Raw genomic sequence first — 21220 nt, forward strand, 5'->3', positions numbered from 1 at the left:
GTAGCTACTTCATCCCTTTGTAAGACTTTATACTCCACTCCACTCTGCTAGCAACTTTTATTAAGACTTAAAATTTGCATCATTACTATTTTCAGGGACCACAGGCAGATGTATGGGCTCAAATTGTGGTCATAAATATTTTGTACTTGTAAATCAGGATTTGTATGTGTAAAAAGAATTTGTGTGTGTAAAAAAGATTTGTATGTGTAAACAGAATTTGTGTGTGCGTAAAAAAGATTTGTGTGTGGCCAAAAAATAAGTGTGAAACTCTGCACTCAAGTTTCAAGTTACAAGTACGAATTTTGACCCTATTTTTCTTCCTGTCATGTGATTGGTCAATGTCATGTCAATCACAAATTTAACTATCCAATCAGAGCACAGATGGGTTTGGCTGTCGGAGGGGTGCTTTATGGAGCTTCAGGTCCTTGAAGGGAATAAATGCCCTTTTACATGCCAGCCCAGCATTTTCCTTCATCACCAGGAAGGAAAACAGTCTGTGGTGGTTCGAGTTTGGTGATTTTTGTTTCCACAGGTTTACGTGCTTAATACAGGGACCTCCAGAGCCTTTTCAACAGCGCTGCGGACCTCGGGAGGTGGGGGCAGTGTTGTGGAAATGACACAGTCTTCACTAGTGGGGATAGTTACAAAGCTTTCTTCGTTATGAATTAGCGATACATGTTTTTATTGAACATTTAAAGAACCAGCAACAAAAACAGAAATTCTTGTAGAGGACATAAAGTCAGGGATAGAAACGGCAAGAAGCAGGTGCATCTAGTACAGGTAGAGCTACTGCAAAAACCCACAGAGCTCAGCTGCCAGCGCGACAAATTCTGGATCTTTGGCTTTTAGTTAGCAGTTAGCATTAGCAGCACATCCTGCGTCCGATGTGAAAGGACCTTTATGCTGCGCACTGTGACTCACAGCCATGGTCCTGGGTCAGCCCTGACTTTGTGTTAAACTAAAAGTACTGTAAGTTAGGTGACCTAGCTTCTATCGGATAGTTATATAGAGATCCTCCAGCTTCAAACTGTATTACCCTTCAGGGACCTGCAGTTCAAAAAAGCGCCCCTCCGACAGCCAAACCCATCTGTTCTCTGATTGGATTGTTACATTTGTGATTGACATGACATTGACCAATCACATGAAAGGAAGAAAAAATGGGGTCAAAATTCGTACTTGAGTGCAGAGTTTCACACTTATTTTTTGGCTAAGTCCACACACAAATCTTTTTTACGCACACACAAATTCTTTTTACACATACAAATCCTGATTTACAAGTACAAAATATTTATGACCACAATTTGAACCCATACAGATGCAGTAAAGCTGTAGGAGCCAACAGCTGTGTGGTAGCTAACTAAACCGATCCTCGTGTGTTTTTTGGGGCATTTTTATTATAGTTAGATTCCTCTTCATTTATCTTTAGTAAAAGCCTGCTGCAGTTTTGATGATGGAAAGTCTTGCATGTTATTTCCTATTAGTTACCAGTAACTAGCAGGCATTTGAATCTATGTTATATGGATGCTTTGCTAATGTTAATTGATGGTAAAAGCCATAAAGCTAAAATCAGGACTTTGGAATGCAGGTCCTTCTTCTAACATACACTATGGGATATACACATAACACAGAGACATTTGAGAGGAATAGATTGAATAAAGCAGTATAATTGCACACTGCAAAACAATTTCTAAAATTCACTTTTTTACTTTTGGCATTATTCTGTAACAGACAACTCAAATTCCAACTTATTATTATTTCTCTTAGAATTTCTTAATGATTACGACTATTCTTTTAATGAGATATTAATGAGATCCCAGCAATCAATTACTCGGCAAGCCCATCTAGTCTGTGTGTGTGTGTGTGTGTCAGCTGCCATGTGCTCAGTTGGATCAATTCTCTTCTACAACCACTGACCTGGAAAAAGCTGAAAAAGCTTTGCCTGCTCTGCTATCAATAGACAGTCTAATTAAGACCAGCACTGTCTGCTCAAATAGTAAAGACACTGGCTAGGATTTTATGAAAATTCCCTGTCAGTAAACCTAAACCTGGAGCTTCTGCAGATTAACTGTGACTCTCAGTGTATTTGACTGTGGCCTCAGACTATGGATGCCCTTGCCTGTGATAGCAGGGAGTTCGCCTGGCACTGAAGGAGGCCATCTGTTCAGCCTAGAGTGAAATGTATTGGATCGCTGTGAGGTTGCTTACACAATAGTGAGACAGGATTGGGTTAGAACTCTTTAAAATTGGAGCTATCCATTGGACCATGGATCATCTGCCATTTAAAACAATTAGAGAGAGGACACATCTGTGTAGACTGGACTTAAGCCGATGGATGGGACAGGCAGCAAAGCCTGCTCCCTCTCTCAGAGAGGCACAGCAAATAAGGGCCAGCATTTCTCAAAGTCATGGGCCCCCTTGAGTCCGGCTACCCCCATGTTCAATGGTGATCAAGTCTGGCTGGAGGAGCTGATAGACCCTGCTTCTAACCAGTCCTCTCCCAGTCAGCCATCTAGCCCCAGCGATCCAAGCAGCAGTCCAGGAGGCAGCAGGAGTAGCAGTGACGGCACTGACAGCCTGCACAGCTGGAACTCTGGGGTGACCTGCATCCTGCACAAGTCTATCAAGAAGCAGAGCCAGGAAGCTTTTCAGACTCGACTCAGAGGAGATAGAGAGTCTGAAAAGCTTGGAGCAGTTCCTTCTAGCAGGCCTCATGGCAGAGGACATCCACAGGCAGAGCAGGGAGGAGACAGCCACAGCAGAAATCTGCATCAAGGGAGGGGCTCTGTACTTTCACACACCAGCTCTAAAAGCGGCAAACCACAGTGTGTACTGGAGGAAAAGATTGAAGCCAAACTGAAGTTTTCCCAGTTCCTGGATGAGGTGACATCTAATGTGCTTGACCCAAACAGCCTGCAGGCATTTGGAAAACCAGCATCTCCCTCTGGCTTCACCAATACAAATGCTGATCAGCCTCAAGCAGAGATCCACGTGGTGAGCCCCAGGCTACCCTGCTCAATGGCCCAGCAGCAAGGCCCTTTAGCCGAGCAGAAGACTCCAGAAGAGCGGACTTCTCCTGACCTGGTAGAAAAAAAGTATCTGGAGACGGACATCGACACTGTAAGGAAGGGCGATGAGCTGCACGACCTGGAGATAAAAGCAGACACACCAGAACAAATAGATGAGAAATATGTGATTCCACCTCCTCCAGAGTTCAGTCAAGGATTTAAGATGAAGAGTCACTTTCCTGAGTTTCACTATGACTTCCCCAGATACCCCTACAGATCTATCTCTCTGCCCAGGGGCATCAACATGGTGAGTGATGAAAGTCTTCCCAGTCTTTAATCAAAGCCAGGCCTCTGAACATATGTTGTGATTGGAACGGAAATTGTTCCTCTCAGTTTTTGAAGAGACGTCTGAGTAAATCAAGCCTTTGTATGATTTGAGTTAGCCATTCCTGATTTTTCTGCTCTATTATTAAGAGCGTAAAGAGCTCAAGTAAGCATGGGCATGTCACAGAGTTACAATGTCTTTGTCTAGTGCAGTCTGTGGAGTTTTGTTTGAATAATCCAAGAAGCAGTTGCATATAAAATGAATGCTAGAAAAATAAATAAAACAATAAATTATTAAAGCAAGAGTTATAGGGAGAAAATTTAAAAAGAAACTTTTATAGCCCCACTACAGAACTTTGTTATCGCTATCTGAACCAGAAAAACATTCATATACTTGACATTCCTGCCTTTATCCCATTTTACAGTCTGTATGTTATATAGAGGCCTACTTGCATACACATATAAGACAAAACGAAAGATACAAAACATAATAGTCATTCCAGCATTTTGCCCACTTGAGGGCAGTAGAAATGAACTGCAAACACCACACAGACACCTTAAATGTAATTGAATTTCTGACCTCCAACCTATGCGCTAATTTTAGCTCTGATTTGCTCTCCACCATCTGTTAGTTATTCAGTGTGTTGATTTGACTCATATGCAGTTGTTTTTCAGGCTTTTTATTATTTTGCTGAAAAGAACACTGGGATAAAAGCAAAACATTTAAAGTTATGACCACTGAAACGCCTCTAGGTCTAGAAGAAGTTCGAGCTTTGGGGCGATGAGTCTCTCAGAGTCTTACACAGAGTCATTCAGTTTACTGCTAATTATAAAAATATGGCTTGCAATTGACTTGGGTTCGCCCAAGTCAAGCTCTTTAAAGTTGTCACCTTACTGGTGATTATTGAACCTAGAATATGTAGTCAGAAAGCAGACAAAGCATGTCATCCTGGTGATGACATTATGAGTGTTCCATGCAAGTTCTGCTGTGCTAAAGCTTCCAATTAATAGTAACTCATTTGGAGCAAGAATGAGCTGTGGGTGTACGATTTCTCCTGCTGACCCACATAGACATCCTCAGCTGATTCAATAGACTGGGTATACTGATGTGTCTGTAAGTTTGCACAGGAGCGCTGCTTCATGCTGACCAATAAGCAGACTTTTATGGGACTCCTCATTAGCATTCTACCCATTAGCAACTCCTCCACACAAACAATTTGAACTGAACAATGCTGTCATTTACTGACTCAGCCCACTCGCATTTATTTTTTGACATCCATCATTTACTCAGTTTGAAACATAACCTTGCTAAAATGGCTGTGAAAGCAGCAAACCTTGTTGCACAACTGTTTCCTTCTCGAGTAGCAACCAGTGTTTCCACTGGCTTACACCACTAGAGTGCATTGCACGGGAGGACAAGCCTGAGGGCTCAATCAGCAATTACTACAACCAGCGAGGGTATTTTTGCAGTCTCAGCATGACATCCATGTCAGTGGTGGATGATGAGGATGATGAAGCACTTGGCTGAGGTTACCTAGTTGCTAAATGTGCACCGCTTTCCTGACTAGAAAGCGTGCAAGCTTATTGTTTTACATCTCCGGGTTTGGGGTCTGTTTTTTTTTAGCATTTCTCACCCCCCAAAAAACAAAACATACTTGACAGATCTTCAAACTCTGTGTCGCTCCCATTTAATAATAAAGGAGAAGATCACATTGCCTTAATTTATTGTCTGATTAAAATTCAGCCTTTGCCGTCACCTTAGCAACTGCTTGAAAAAAGGTGGGTGGTGTGTGGGGGCTGAGAGGCAGGCATGTGAGCCTGTTGGCGTTCATCTCAGTGTGAGTGTCTGTGTGTCGCTGCAAAGTTTCATCTCCTCACACAAGTCCTTGTACTTGTAATGAAACATTCTTTGCACTTGACCTTCTGCTGTGCACACACAGACACACACACACACACACACACTGAACACGCATTCCCCCCACCCCCCGCTTTAAGGTGTGTTTTGTTGGTAATCTGACTCAAATAATCTCTTCGCAACGACTGCTTCCTTCATTAATTACAGGAGATAAATATGGATGAACGTCTCCCCTAAGTGCAGATGGTAAAATCTGCTTTCTAGCATTCGTCAAATTATGAAACATGATAACATAACAGCGTGGATACCACCCTCGATCGGGCCTAAATTTGAACAGAGATGGGGGAATATTCTCAAATCGATGCATAATTCATCGCTTTCTGAAAAAAAGAAAAATGAAAAAAAGCAGCCGATTCATATAAAACCTATTCTCCTTAACAGCCAAGGACTTGAGATGTAAGATTCAACAGATTGAACCACCTGTTCCCCCCATTCTCCACCCCCCCCCCACCTCCCCCTTGTTTCCCCTTCTTTCTATGTCTCTCTCCACATCCTCCTCCCTCTCTTTCCCTCTGTGCTCCTTCTCTCTGATTCAGCACCTCGACAGAGATACTGAGTCGCTGCCAGTATCCCTCATGGGGGGGCTTGCCATGTATCTGCAGTCTGGCTGCAATGGAGGTTTTCACTCTCCCTCCCTCCCTTTCTTCCCCCTTTCCTTTGCCTCGCTTTCTCACTCTCTCCCCTCGCACTCCCGGTATGGTACGATTGTTCTCTTCTCACCTCAAGTGAGCGCAGATGTACACATCCGGGCACAGTCTGATGAGCGTTGCATGGGGTTTCTCACTAGTAAGGGAAAAAGGGAAGAGGAGCAGATGAGGGAGCACGGATGTGAGTGGGGGGGAGTGTGGGGACATAAACAAACACATAGGGAAACACAGAGTGTGCTTGCTGAATATGTATGTTTCTTTTCTCGTTCTTTCTTTTTCTTTTCTTTTTTTTGTGGAGGGTGTTTGTGCTGCAACGGTGCTCCACTTGGCAGCTTCTGGGCCAGTTTGATGGGTCTGCTCCACTAACATGCTGTCATTTCCTTTAGATGCCTGACGAAGTGATGAACAACATAGACACCATCAGGTAAGCTTCACCCTCTCCCTCTCTCACTCTCCCTCCTTTTCTGCACATATCTTTCAGCACTCCATCATCACGCCCCCACGTTCTCCCTGTCTTCTTCCTTTAAGCTCCTTCCCTCCCACTCTTCCTGTCTCTCTCTCTCTCTGTCTTTCTACTCTTGCACAGTCTCTCCCTCACTCCCTCTTGTCTTTCCTCCTGGCTCAGCTGCTGCCGCTGCTGCTGCTGCTACTGCTGGAGTGGCGTGGTGCTAGTGGCGGCGACAGTTTTAGTGGTGGAGGAGGAGGTGGTGGGGTGGGTGCATGTGTTGGGGGTTTTCTCCGAGCTTTAAGGGAAAGCTGGGTAAACCAATCCAGATAGCATATAGAGAGGGGGTTTTCTCCATCCCCGGCGAGGCTCCAGCAGCAGGATTTTTATCTCTCGGTCTTCAGGATGAAGCTCTGCGCGAGCGGAAGGTACTGCTTCACTGTTTGCATCTTTGATTTGGATTACAAAGCTGCTTTTGGTTGCGTGTGAATATGTGTGTTTATGTGCTCATCTGTACGTGATGTGGCTGCACTTGCCGTGCTCTCTGTTTACTGATGCAGCGCTGTTAGGAATGATGTCTCTTCTCTGATACTTTGTCAAAGATAAAAGGGTGTATTTTGCAGAAGAAGGCTGACACGGTTCCATGCGGGGAACCTCTTGGCTGGAAATCCGCTGCAGTGATTATGGCGTTACTGTAAAAGCTTTTTTCCAAACAGATCAATCAGGAGTTTTTTTTTATTTATTTTTTTTATTTGAAATAATCTTGAATCTTTTCAGGTTCCCAAAATGTCCATCCACGACTGTTACACATTGGTTTCTGTGTGATTTTTGGACTGTCACCTGTCGGAATGCACCTGTAACACTGATTAATTACTCTGCATGATAACGCTGTTTTTCCACCACGAATACTTAAGCAAGAGCAGCTCTGATCTGTATGTTTTTCAACATGACAGTCAAAAAAACACAAACGTGAGCGCGTGCTGGTGTAGACGGATTTTAATGAGCTCACTACAAAATTGCAGGTGCTCGCCCACTTTTCTGATTTAAGTATTTCAGAGAAATAGAGCAGCAGCGGAAACATGACGAGATGCAGGGGCCACCCCCCCCTCCCTCTACCTCCCACTCTGTTTTGCACCTCACTGGCCTACAGTAGACATGTTTTAATTAATACCAGTACTAATGAACCATTATTAATCCGGCTCAGATGAAAACAGATCCCAAGCTTTTCCTTTTGTGTTAGATTACCGATGGTGTTATTACGATTTCAGGAAGATTACAGTTTAAAAGCCATTTAACCAGTCGACGAGGGGTAATTAATCTTGACGGGGTGTTTCTTTAATAGGAGGCATCAATTGTCCTCACCTCTGTGTCACAGCTTTAATTGAATTATAGCAGCTGTGCCGAAATAAGAGGGGGGTAGCCCCGTGTCTATTCTGCTCGCTTTTTGCATAGGAAACCAGGTCACCTGTAGCCTATAAGCAAGCTGTGATGGGGTTAAAGAGAAATCAGGACCCACCTGAGAGTCTGACCCTACCTCTTCATCCCCCCCACCCCACCATATCTGCGAGATGCCTTCGAGTCTAAATGATGAAATGTCCTGAAATCTCTCACACTCCGTTGCTCCTGCTCTCTCGCTCACTCTCTCTTCCTCTTTCGCAATCCCTGTCCCTCTCTTGTCCGGGCTCATGTGTCAGGGCCCTGGAGATGGAGATGTAAATTTTGCATAGCGACACATTGGAGCTCCAACGCAGAGGAGACCTCGGGTGGATTAAACAGATTTAAAGTTTCAAGGAGTTTAAAAAAAATCGTTGTCAGAATACTCTAGCGGATGAATAACAGTGTGAAGGGTTTTATTTTAAATATAAGATTGATACCGCTTTTTAAAAAGCATGATTGACAGCCAAAGATTGAGCAAAATTATTATGCCGCTGTCTCGGTGAGCGGTGATGGAAGTGACGTCCTTGAGAGGCAGTAAAACAAAAGTCTGGGTTAGTTTTTAGATTTTTAGGATGCTGATTGATGACATTTTTTTTCTTCCATCAAACCCACTGCGACTGGATATAATTTCAGAATAATATATGCACATTAAGAACCCTCATTATACAGGAAGAGAAGGCGATTAAAAGGTGCTTCATACTGTTAAGTTTCAGAATGTATCCTGCACTTTATATCTTGGTCTTTTTAAGCCTGTTTTTAAGTAGATCTTTTTAGATATATACAGATTAAAGAAAGAACAACATAAAGTGTCATGAAGAGGCCAGATATGAGCTTAAATGCTCACTGGGATATGAGCTATAAATAGGCACTCACTCATTTGATGTGTTAATGATGGTGGTGGAGAGAGTTATCCAACACGTGACCTGCCAGGTGTTCACTTGGCTTGAACTCTGGTGACTTTGAAGACCACAGATCTTTTTCTTTTAGTCATTAAGTCATTCAGTGACCCTTTGTTCCCTAAAGGGAGGGATCTGTATTCATTATGTTTCTGCACTTTTGTTTTTTGTTTTCTTTTAAAAAAGCTCAGTTAGTCCGCGATAATGTCTCGGCCTCGATCTGAAGGTAAACCGAATCTTCCTACTCCTCTGAAGCTCACTAATTAACATGTCCCGTCTTGTTCATTTAATGTGCACAAAAGCAGCTTGTAGTTTTTATAGCTTGGTTATTCCACAGCTCAAATGAACACGATACATGTCAATTATTGAGTTTCATTCGTGCTGCTTTGTGGACTTTGTTCCTTGCGACAGAGCCACGCTGCCTGTTTCCTAATCCAGACTGGCTGCCAGTGGTATGAGAGTGATATCAGTTTTCTCATCTAATTCTTGGCAAGAACACAAATAAAAGGCTCTCCTGAAGTCTTCCAGTGCCGTTTAATTTGAACTTAAATTTGCCAAGTGGAAGGTTTTTCTCTGCTCGTTCGTGTGGTAGTCGTTGTTTGTGCTGTGTTTCAGTTATTATTGTTTCTATTTGATGCTAATAATACATATAGAATACTGGGCAGCTGCTCTATTATAAATGAGTCAAACGGCCATGTTTATGTTATAGCAAAGGCACCTGTCAGCGTCTGGGATGTTGTCGCAGGTTAGTGAACAGTTTTCAAAGTCAACATGGTGGATAAATGGTGCCGAAATGGGGCAAGGTGGACATCAGAGTGACTCCGACAAGGGCAAGATTGTTTGCGTTGAAACATTTCCAGAACAGTGATGGCAGGTTGTGGGAGTCAGAGGATTGACAAAAAGATCTGCTGCTTGTGATCATATTCATACGTGTATTCATAGTTTTCACGCAATATTACATCGCTATAGGAACGCCTACCTAGAGGACAAACAGGGGCTTTCCCCGTTTGTTCTGCCAGCTGTTAACTTGGATGCACTTGGAAGTCCCTTAGTCCAGTTTCTTTGGCCATTTTGTACCAATCCATCCTTTTCCATAGCAACTCTGGTTTCTTTTAAACTGGTTTATTTCATAGAGATGTCACCCGTTAATGGACATTAGTCTCAAAATACTGTATGAGACAGAAACATTACAGATTTTAGCAAAATGGCTAGTTTATATCTATCCAAGGTAGATAACAAAAAATATAGCCTACTATATGCAAGGCATCAATGGCATTCAGAGTGAGTCATTTAAACTCACAATTATGAGACAAACCTCAAGCTGTTCAAAAATATTACTACTAATACCCATAAACTGGATCAGCATGAGATACGCTATATGGATACAATCTCTTGTCCATATAGGAGCAACATCTTTTAATCGTTGAATTCAGGTTTTCAGTCTCATGTTTATAAAATCAACCATGTGGTCACGTAGTCTGCCTTTACAGCCATTTGTGAATGAATGGGTTTCATTTGTGAAAGAGCTCACTGAATTCAAGCGTAGTACTGTAGTAGGATGCCACCACCATTGTGGCATATTCCATGATCAACTCTCAGTTGATCTACTGTTAATGCAAAGTTGAACCACAAAGCAGTAGACCACGATCATTATCAAACTCCTTAGGTAGCTCCTTTAGGTATAATGTATATGTGCACTTTTTTCCATATAGTGTTCCTCCTTCCCCCTCCAAACAGCAACATTATTGACCCATCCAGCTCCAAAATAAACAGAACTGTCTGTACTTTTGTGCAATTCCATCCTGTTGGCAGTCTGAGGAATTCTCCACAATAAACACGTGTAAAATGCTGCCAAAATGAAGCTCTGGCTGGGACCTCACTGTGGTGGGTGCTGTTTATCGATTGCAGATACATAAAACTTGCAGTATATTTACATAACTTTGTTTTTCTCCTTCCGAGAAATGACTATTTGTGTCTTGAAACAGCTGGAAAATTAACAGACTTTTGTTGCAATTCTATGGAGTGTCCCTTAAGTCAGAATGGTGAAAACTACGAAGACCTCAGGGCACCTTCAGATTCCCTGAGCTGTTCTGAAAGGGGAGTTTTGGCTGATCATTATAGATAGAGAGATGTTAGAGCAACAGAGAGGACGTGTTTGAAAGCGGCGTGGGAGAGAGGCTGCTCTGAAGAGGCGAGAACTTAGTTTTGACCTGCTGAAGTGGACAGTGTTGCTCTGACAGACTGATGCTCTCCACTGTCCTCTGTGGTCTGACCAGTCAGCCTCTCTCTCCCACACTGTCTGTAGGTCTCTCTATCCTGAAGCTCTGAGAGCTCCCCCGGGGGCCATTAAGCCTATCTTATTATCTTAACCCCATTATTTCTCCTCCCCTTTGCCTTCTTCAGCACCAGCGGTCAGGTTGTGCTGGTCCAGATTTATTCCTCATTGTGATGAAGCCTGCCTAATATGACAGCGGCTATAACTCAATTTTTTTGTAATTTGACTTGAATTGGACATTTACATAGTAATCAGCATTGTAGGTCAGTTTGTGGTCAATGGAAGTGACACCATTTTAATGAATTTTAAAGTGAGAGTTAGATTTTTTCTGAACAGAAGCCACTGTGAAAGCCAATGACGAAGAATGGTAATGCTAAAATATAGCTGGTAAGTGAGCTAAAATAGTGTTTAGCACAGAACTATAATGCTAAACTTGTTAATTTTCAGACCCAGAAATCCGTCTTTTGTATACAGTCTATAAAAATACAGCAGTATTCACTAAATGGTTGCTAACCTTTGCATAACCCCTGCATAAGAGTGGTTTGGATAAAATTCTCAAACATGTGTTTTAGAAGTTGCTGGTGTCACATAGATAAGTACAAGGTTTCTGCTCTTACTATAACAAAATCCAACAACACAAGCAGCTCTGAAGCTTAATATCAAGGGTAATTTGAAGGATTTCTAAAAAAAGGTGCATGTAAGATGAAGGCTAAAAATGACACCAGTCATCGGGACATTGCACTGGATATTTTGGTTCCTCTGGGTTGTGATTTTGGGCTCTTTGGCTTGTTCTGTCAGATGTTTCTGGCATCACAGAGATACGTGCAAGCTTACCTTTCTTACAACTAGATGTAAGATGTAAAACCCGGCAGTGAGCACAAGTCATCAAGACGCTGAGGCAAAACAAATTATAAATCCCTTTTTTTGTTTTTTACCCTTTCCATAAAAATAGGGCAAGCGTACTTTACACTACATGAATACGAGACACCACTCTGAGACCTGTAGGGGTTTTCCGTCATGCCGGGCATCATATAAAATGAACGCAACATATAAAAAACATGTTTTTGTACTAATTGTAGGAATGATGCAAGATTTTAAGATACGCAGCTCCAGATGAGATGTCAGTTCAGTGGCTGTGGGCTAAATCTCTAGTTAGCATGCCTGTGAAAATAGCAGACGCCATGTAAAATTCCCATCTGTTAAAAGTCTGACACAAACTCATGCTTGCACAAGAGGTTACATTGCTGTTGGACAGATACAATTGTAGAACCCATCTTCTCAAATCAAATAAATGCATTTCTTAAAATGTTGAACTGTTATTCAAAACCTTCGTTTTTAACCAAGCCATAAAGCATTTAAAAGCCAAACTGCAGGGACCGTTGTAATAAAGAGTATCAACCTGTGAGAGTTTAGAAGAAAATTAAACAGACAAATTAAAGCTTTTCAAGAAAATGTCTGCAGCTTGTTTGCCTCGGTCAAGCCGGAGGTCACAGATTACCCTTGTTTTCTTTCCAAGCTGCTACATTAATGGGGCTATGCTGGAAAGTTATTAGTGCTATATTGCGTCTTCCCAATATAGTGCCTCTCTGTGTTTTTTTAAAGATCCATTCATGCATCCCTGAGTTGAGGCTTTTTAGGCAGCCTCTTGAGAGTTATGGATGGACCAGTAAGTACATCTGTGTATAAGTGCACGAGGTAAATGCTGAGGAAACTCACACACACACACACACACACACACACACACACACATACACGCACAGAAACACAGAGCACTACACTGCAGGCTAGATATGCAGAGGTTGTTCCTTTGTTGCATCTAATCACTACCTGTCCATTCGAGCTCCACTCGTAAACAGCATGCTGCGATGGTGGGTGGCGTGCTGTGCATGCGTGTATGCGTGTATGTGTGTATACACATGTGTGCACGTGCATCCATGTGTGTTTGTGTCTGTTCTATTTTTAATGAGCTGAACCCGTTTGAAAGCCGCTTGTGTTTTTCCATCCCGTCTGCTTTTGGTTGTGGTTGCAAACGTGGCAAACACTGGCCTTGTTGTTTTGCACCACAACAGCATTTTCACAGCTGTATTTCTTTTTCCTCTTTCCAACCAGCAAAATAAATAAATAAATGGATAAAAATGAAAAGACTGTGGACAGAAATGCTTTTATTTATTTATTTATTTATTTATTTATTTATTTATTTATATATTTTCTGCTCTCATCCTTTCTGGGAAAATTTAAATTGTGAAAGTAATTCAGAACCACTGAGATGGAACAAAGTAATCAGCGGGAAAACTTTGGTTTCAACTTGTGAAAGAGTTTAAAAGTTGGGGTTATTGTGAGAGGGTGTATTCTGGGTCGAGAAAGACGTGATCTCAGCGTCTTTGCTAGGACAGCTCTCGGAAGGCTTCGCTGGCACTATGAGTATCTTGTCTGAAGGATGAGCTCATTTTTTTTTGTAGAGCAGCATCATGTTTTTATGTTTTTAATGCGCTCAGTGTGCGGGTTTGTTCTTTTAGGAACGCATAGGTCATTGTTTTTGCCACTCTGAGGCTCCTAGCTTGAATTTTATCTTTGTTTTTTTATCAAATCAAATCACTTTTTATTGTCACATCACATGTGCAGGTACATTGGTACAGCACATGCGAGTGAAATTCTTGTGTGCGAGCTTCACAAGCAACAGAGTTGTGCAAAATACAATAACATAAACAGGCAAAATATACGAATGGCTAAATCTGAAACTAATAAATATATGTACAATATATAATAGTATATGCAAAAATAATAATAATAATAATAATAATAATAATAATAAATAAATAAAAATAAAAAAATAAAAAAATTCTGGATGTGTATACTAAATGTTTTCTACGTGTGTGTGTGTGTGTGTGTATACACATATTTTACAAATTAAATAGAGTCAATAAATAAAATATATAAAAATATACAGAGTCTATTTGCAAATTTGAAAGCTATTTCTGTAGTTCCTCAAGGTGAAAGAAGTATTTGCAGAGTCATTTAAATGATCTGTGTCATGTATTGTGTTGTTTTCCAGCAGGATTCTGTAAAAACTGCAAAGCCATTAAATAAAACTTGATCAAGACTTGAAGAATAGAAGCAGTTCAGTTCTGGAGTGGATTTGATCACGCTCTTTAAAATGGCAAAGTAGAAAAATGGCCGTGGCCAAGGATGTGGCTTCTGATTTTTTTTAAAAATTTATTTGGCATTCAAATATCAAATTTTTGATTCGGACATGGAAAACAAATTTCTTCCAGGGACTGCCCAAATGCACTCAGTCAAAAGCACAATAAGCCTCCATAAACCCAACATACCTACCTGACCACTTCATTAGGTACACCATTCAACTGCTCATTAACAGCCAATCACATGGCAGCAGCTCAAAGCATTTTTACGTTTGCAGGAATGGGGTGAAGCTGAAGTTCAAACAGAGAATCAGAAAGAGGAAGAAAGAGGGTTTCAATGTGACATGGTTGTTTGTATCAGCTGGACTTAGTATTTCAGAAGCTGCTGATCTACTAGGATCTACTGAGAATGGTCCAAAAATGAGAAACGCAATCACCATTACACCACCAGCAGCCTAAATCGTTGATACAAGTGAGGATGAATCCATGCTTTCATGGTGTTTACAACTAATTCTGACCCTACCATCATACAACAATTCCTAATCTTCTAATGGCCATGTCTACATGAATACATGCATTGAGTTTCTGCCAAATGAGTGGCCGACAAGATACTTGCATTAACAAGCAGCTGAAACAGGTATACATAATGAAGTGACAGGCGAGGGTATTATGTGTTTATATATTCCCTGAACAAAAATGCCGTGGGGAGACTTGAATAATTAGGGAATCACAAATGAGTGGTATGCTGAAAACAATACTCTGGTAGGGAAAGTGTTAATGTATTAAGTGGTAGAGGCACTCTTGGAAGATAAATAAACAGATAACATTCAAACCAGTTCTCTAGCTTTGCATTTCATCATTATACCGGTGCCTGTATCAAACCCTCTTTTTAACGCGGTGCCATTTTCTACGTCTAAATGTCTGCCTGCAGCTTATTCTGTGGTTGATGTTGGACTCTGTTCTCTGTGTTCACTCCTTCAGTTTTGGCAGAACAGAACTGTTTGTATTTGGGATCGGCGAGCCTCCATCACCTCTTCCGCTCATTCTAAAATCCTCTCGGGATGTTGTCGTGATTTCACACTCCCCAGTGCCGGGTGCCATCAGCAGCACGTGAAATCCGTTCAGCGGGTCATTATCCCCTGCTGCCGCTAATGATGTTGGTAGTTGCTGTGAAACTACTTAGGTGTCTGCTCCCGAGTTAATCAATGCAGGACCGAGAAACAGCTAAGACATAAACCCACACACACACTGACAGAATAGCACCCTAATTTGAAAGCTGATTTTTGTCTGTGAGGTGGTTGAGTCATACTGTACATGCCATTGGACTGAGTGACTACTGCAGGTTGTTAATCTGAAGGCACAGGGGCCAGAAAGAGCATCATCTCTGCCTTCTTTCCCTGCTGCTGGATGAGTCAGCCACTCGGGTTCCCCCGCTCTAATGCTGAGGTCTGGGCCTGTGATAAGGGTTTTTCCTGAGAGCCAATCTTGCTGAAAGGTAGATGCAATCAGGAAGCCAGGAAGGAAGAAAGAGATTGACGGAAGAGGCGAGGAAAAGGAGAGGAAGGAGGTAAAGAAATGATGACTTTTCAGCAGAGACTTCACACCCGCTCTATTTGCTTTTCCTTTGTAATTTGGCAAAGCTCGCTTCCTCTTTAATGTCTTTGGCTTTATTGTAAATACTCTGGCTAGCAACCCCCCCCCCCCAAACACACACACACCCCTCTACTTTTCCATCTCCCTCATTCCACAACTTTAATGCCCTCCTCCTCTTTTACCACCTCCCTCTTCCTCTTCTTTTCAATGCTCTCGAATGTCAGCGTGGCACGAGTGGGTGGCAGGCACCGCCATCCGAACGAGCCCCTTGTAAGGTTTTGCTGCAGTGTGAGGATGGGCACAAGGAAGACGAAGAAGCAAGCAAGCGAGTGAATGAGCGAGGGTGTTGCGTGCGCGGTTGTGCGTTGGCGTTTTGACAGCGGACGCCTGATGGGGCCTGAGACGTGTCGCTAACAGCTGTCCTTTTTCACTTTTATGGCAGACAGCGTTACTTTAATTCAAGCCTGGGAGAAGGAGGTTGAATAGCGAGAGCTTGTGCCGCAGAGTAAACACAGGCACACACACACACGAACGCACAAGCAGGAACACACCTAGACTCATAGATGCAAACAAATGTGTACATATGCATACGGACAATCAAACGTACACCTGCATGGATAAACTCACACATTTCTGCCACTTTAATGCTCTCAAATACATGATCGCACCTGCCAAATCTTAAACACACACACGCGCGCGCACACATATTCGAAGCTGGTATGACTCAGAGGGGAGCAGCTGGAGTGAAGGCTCCAGTGGCGGTAGTGAGCTGTCACCATCTGGAGGAGTACATGTCTCCCTGCCTTCTCAGCCAGTAGCAGAAGTCACCTCCCAACAACTGGGCATTAGTAGATCAACATGTTTCTTTATTTCATAATACGTGCGTGTGTGTACACAATATCAGTGGGTACAACACCCCAAACATGAGCTGTAACTCGCTGCAGTCCCAGCCACAGTCGGTCATTGCTTCCTTCCCGGATGGTCAGCCCGCTGCTCGGATCAGAGGAGCTTTGATCAAGCTTTGACAGCCTGTCTCATTCAATAACATGCGCCATTTGTCTGTGTGCTGAAGGCTGCACCTGTGCTGCGGACGCCACCAAGACGCAGAGGACTGGAGGGATGGAGGAAATATTTATACAAAAGACTTTCAGTCTTTCAGGCTTGTCAAACTCCTTCATTCACACTGCCTGGATGTGTCAGCTCCTCTTCTTTGTGTTTGGACATATACGAGATGAAGACACTGAGTCTGCAAGGGATGTTTGTTTTTACTGATAAGTCTGATATCCGCCTGTCACAGGAGACTTTCCCCCACCACTAGTGACATGAAACAAGTCTATGTCCTGCCAGGACCCAGAAGCAGTTTTTTTTTTTACCTCCAACAGATTTTGTCTAATGGCTCCTGACCACAAGCAAACAATTCAGCATTAAACACAATATTTAAGAACGTAGAAAAGTTTTGTGAACATTTATGTTTTTTAAAAAGATATAGACAAATGTTTCAAACATTTCATTTTTTGTATGAAGGCAGTTGTGGGGGTTGTTTGCTTATGTTCCAGAGTGCTTTCAAAATTTCATCAAACCACACTCACACAGCGTGTCAGTGATTAGGCAGCTTAGTGCTTCTTTGCGTGTTTTTCCATGTCAAACAATTAGCATTTTTTCTTTTAATATACAGCATTTGTGGTCACAAAAGAATACTTCTCATTCAAAATCAGGTTTTCAGTTCCCCAAATGTTCCCTAAACTGAGTGGGGGGAACTTAGATGCAGACAAGCTGTTTGTGGGAGCCTTTAATTTAAGAAATAAAAATATACACAGAATGTATTCACCGGGCGCTTTATTAGGTACATCTTAATATTAATTGGTTGGACGCTCTTAAATCTTTGAGGCACAGATTCAACAAGGTGCTGGAAACATTCCTTCACTGGTACTAAGGGGCCCAAAGTGTGCCAAGAAAACATTGTCTACACCATTACACCATCATGCAAGGCGGGATGGATCCATGCTGTATGCCAAAATCTGATCCTACCATCTGAATGTCACTTTAGTAATCGAGATTCATAGACCAGGGAATGTTTTTCCAAGCTTCTGTTGTCCAGTTTTAATGAGCATGTATGAATTGTAGCTTCAGTTTCCTGTTCTTAGTTGACAGGAGTGGCACCCAGTATGGTCTTCTGCTACTGTAGCACATCTGTGCAAAGGTTTGATCAGTAGCTTGTTTAGAGATGCTCTTCTGCATACCTTTGTTTCATGAGTGATTGTTGCTTTTGTATCACAGTCAACAGATGTTGTCAAATGCTTTCTCTTTAAACCCTAGAGATGGGTTTGTGGGAAAATCCCAGCAGATCAGCAGTTTCTGAAGTACTTTAACCCAGTATACTGACAAAGTGTGTAATAGACCCACTGGTCCATCCCGTGAATGTCATGCTTTGCTTCTCCTACGCATGAAATGGACAGGCATGCTTAAGTTGCAGTACCTTTCAGTGCCAGCAGAGGGCGATAATGTATTTAAAAGCAACATAAAAACAGTCATGGACGAACTTTTAATGAAACACATATACACGTAAACACATATCAGCCACGTAGCTTAATATTACGTGGAATAGAAGGAGCCTGGATTGTACTTCATTCCTACTTTGGTCAGTTTAACTTGTTGGCTTTAAATAAACTATCGCCCTCTACTGGTACTACAATTTAATTCCATTTCACACCTAGGAGAGGCAAAGCGTGGCATCCATAGGATGGTCCTGCAGGTCTATTACATGCTTTGCTGTGATATTGGGTTGATGACTCAGAAAACCCTGCCACGACAACAACTATCTCATGTTCATAGGCCCTTAAATTACCTTTCGTCCTCATTCTGATGCTCAATTTGAACATCAGCAGGTCATCTTGACTGTATCTACATGCGTAACTACAATGATCTGCTGCCATGTGATTGATTGGATATTTGAGTTAATGAGTGTTCAAACCGTGAGCGTATATATTCCCTCTCCTTTAATGGATTCCCCTCATATGGTAGCTGAACTTTGCTAGAAAGCTGAAAGGAATCCCTTGCTCTTTATGTCTGAAGGACTGAGTCCAAAGCTTGACATTTACAGCTGATGTCTCAGACAGTTTTACTTCTCATTTTCGCTTCCGCTGTTTCTTTGCAGGAAACGTTGTGCACCGTCAGTGGAAGAAGTAAGACAAAAGTGGTCTTTACTTTGAATTTAGTGCCTTGAATTTAAGGAAACGGGACAAAACTCGTGGGATATTTGCCGTTAAAGTGTCCACATTATGCTTAATGGGATTTCCATGTCATTTAGTCTTCTACACAGGGGTTTGCACAGTTAAAAAGACAAAGTCAACACCAAATAGAGTAATTCTCACCCACAAAGAAAAGCTATTGAAGTCCTTCTTATGCCTCATTTGTAGTCCAGACTTTTCCAGACTTTCTGTTACTCATCTACATAACAGTGGTATAAGAGTGGCTAGTTTCGGCACATATTCTCCAAAATATCTCAGCCATGAGCAAAGCACACCAAATGTTCTGGTGTCGGGTACTAAGAGTAAGTGCATGAATCTTCACGGCATCTGAAGACCCAGTGAATTATTTTCAGTTTGATGCAATATCCGGAGGGGTAAGTTGCAAATGTTGCTATGTGTGCTCTGTGCTCAAAAGGGATTTTATGTAGAATGAGAGTTGGATCATAGCAAATTCGGGTTTTCAGGGGGAGAGGCCTTAAATAGACTGGAGCTAAAGAGCATTTCAGACAGAAGGTGAGAAGAGGAGGTGCAGCATGTGAGAAAAATTATGAGAAAAGCATTTATTTTATTTGTTATTTTAGTAGCAGATCCCCTACATACAACTACAGGCCCTTTAAAAAATAATATGGGTTCTTTCATATGAATATGACCAACAGAATCTGTCCATGGATCTTAACATCAGTTTTGTCCTGCTTGACTTGTCCTTACTAAAAGTTGCCATCCTGTCTGTTTGCTTTGTTTGGCAGGGTCAACACAGATAGATCACTCACTAATTCCAGACTTAGCTGGTCTCCTTTGGAAAACTAACATAAATGCTGTCTCCCTGTGGTCAAGCCCTTTAAACACATGAGAGGGAAGGAACACAGACAAACCATGAAAAAGATATACATTGGCAAAACCGCCTTAAAAGTCCCCCGAAATGGCGGCAAACATCCGAAAAAGAGGTAAGAGTGAACGTCTCAGACGCCATCTTTCCATCCATCCTCGTTTTTTATCTGTTTGTCCGTTCATCCGCCCACGAGGTGTCTCCTCTCGCCATCCAGAGGTGCTAAAGCAGCCTCATCCCGCCTCTCCAAGCCCAGAAGTCACGCTGCCTCGTCATCTCATCTCGCTGGAATGAAAACACTCATTATGTCTGACTCAGCTCCTGTTCACCGGGGAGGTCACTAATGGGGGATTTAACATCCCTGGAGCTACTTCACGTTAACTCATCCTCTACCAAACAACAAACACCTGTTTTCCCCTGATGATTCCAACCAATCACAGAGAGGCATGAGGCGAGGAGGTGGGGGCTGCTTGGATAATGCGGCACTCAAATGTCACTCAGTCATTTGAGACATTCATTGAATCACTCTGTGGGCAGGTTTTCTCTACTCACTGACACAGTTCCATAAAACATAAACACTATCCCACTTTCAGTCTGAAGTTAGACTGAAGCTAGAAGTTATTTAGTATTTAGCATTTTTGTATTTAAAGTCGAGTAAATGGAGACTAGAGCTGTGCTTGAGGCAGGATACTCAATCTGAGTGCATAAAAAAGGCTTAAAAAGAGAACGTAAACTACTTTTACAGAAGCACAACTTACCTAACATGAGAAAAAATAAGTTCTAAATTTGATAAGATATTATGTTGCTTTGCTAAAAAAAAAAAAAAGTGGAAATGAAAAATTCAGATGCTCAGTTTTTCATAAAATTAAACTTAATTGGTTTAAAAATAGAAGCAATCCATATCTAATACAGAGGAATCAACCTGAGAGAATATGAGCACTGCATTATGTATCTTTTTGTTATTCTTTAAGAAAAACAAAACATTGTGAGTTTGTGCAAGGATCTAGCTGCATTTATGTGTGGCAGAGAAGACAAGAAAAGGTAGACGTGAGGTGATATTTATAGAGCCACAAAGTCTACATGCGGAGAAGATGGGGTGGGTGGATGGGTTGACAAAACACTGGACTTTAGGACAGTAAACTGTATTCAGCTTTTATTATTGTAACATTGGACAGTGGTGGAATTCAGTTTTAATCCACCAATGCTTCACTGACACAGGCCTTGAGCTCCTGGCAACCTCTGGTTACTAGGGCAAAATTAATATTCTCCAGCCAGTTGCTGAGTGCTTGTTGACCAGATGAAAGCTGCACCAAAGAGAGCGCTGCTCCACAAACCTTGCTGTGATTGCTGTGTTGACCACATGTAACATGCTGACTTGTCTGCAAACACCCTCCGAATACTCGGCAAGTGGTAGTGAAGCTAAAAACATGATACACAAACCAGAAAAAGACACCATTCCCCATCAAAAT

At 42.0% G+C, this 21220-nt stretch overlaps 1 protein-coding gene across 1 annotated transcript in view; it reads left to right on the forward strand.

The window, feature by feature from the left end:
• Positions 1 to 2306: 2306 nt before the first annotated feature.
• si:dkey-174m14.3 (uncharacterized protein LOC563117 homolog) overlaps positions 2307 to 21220 on the forward strand; it is a 37704-nt gene continuing 18790 nt past the window's right edge. The window contains exons 1-2 of the mRNA XM_005935403.3: positions 2307 to 3312; positions 6278 to 6315. Of these exons, the coding sequence (XP_005935465.1) occupies positions 2329 to 3312; positions 6278 to 6315 (1022 nt within the window). The 5' untranslated portion in view covers positions 2307 to 2328. The remainder of the gene's footprint in view (positions 3313 to 6277; positions 6316 to 21220) is intronic.

The sequence above is a fragment of the Haplochromis burtoni genome, unplaced genomic scaffold (genome assembly GCF_018398535.1).
Source record: "Haplochromis burtoni strain Fernald_Lab_line unplaced genomic scaffold, NCSU_Asbu1 Contig_92, whole genome shotgun sequence".
In the NCBI taxonomy this organism is placed as follows: domain Eukaryota; kingdom Metazoa; phylum Chordata; class Actinopteri; order Cichliformes; family Cichlidae; genus Haplochromis; species Haplochromis burtoni.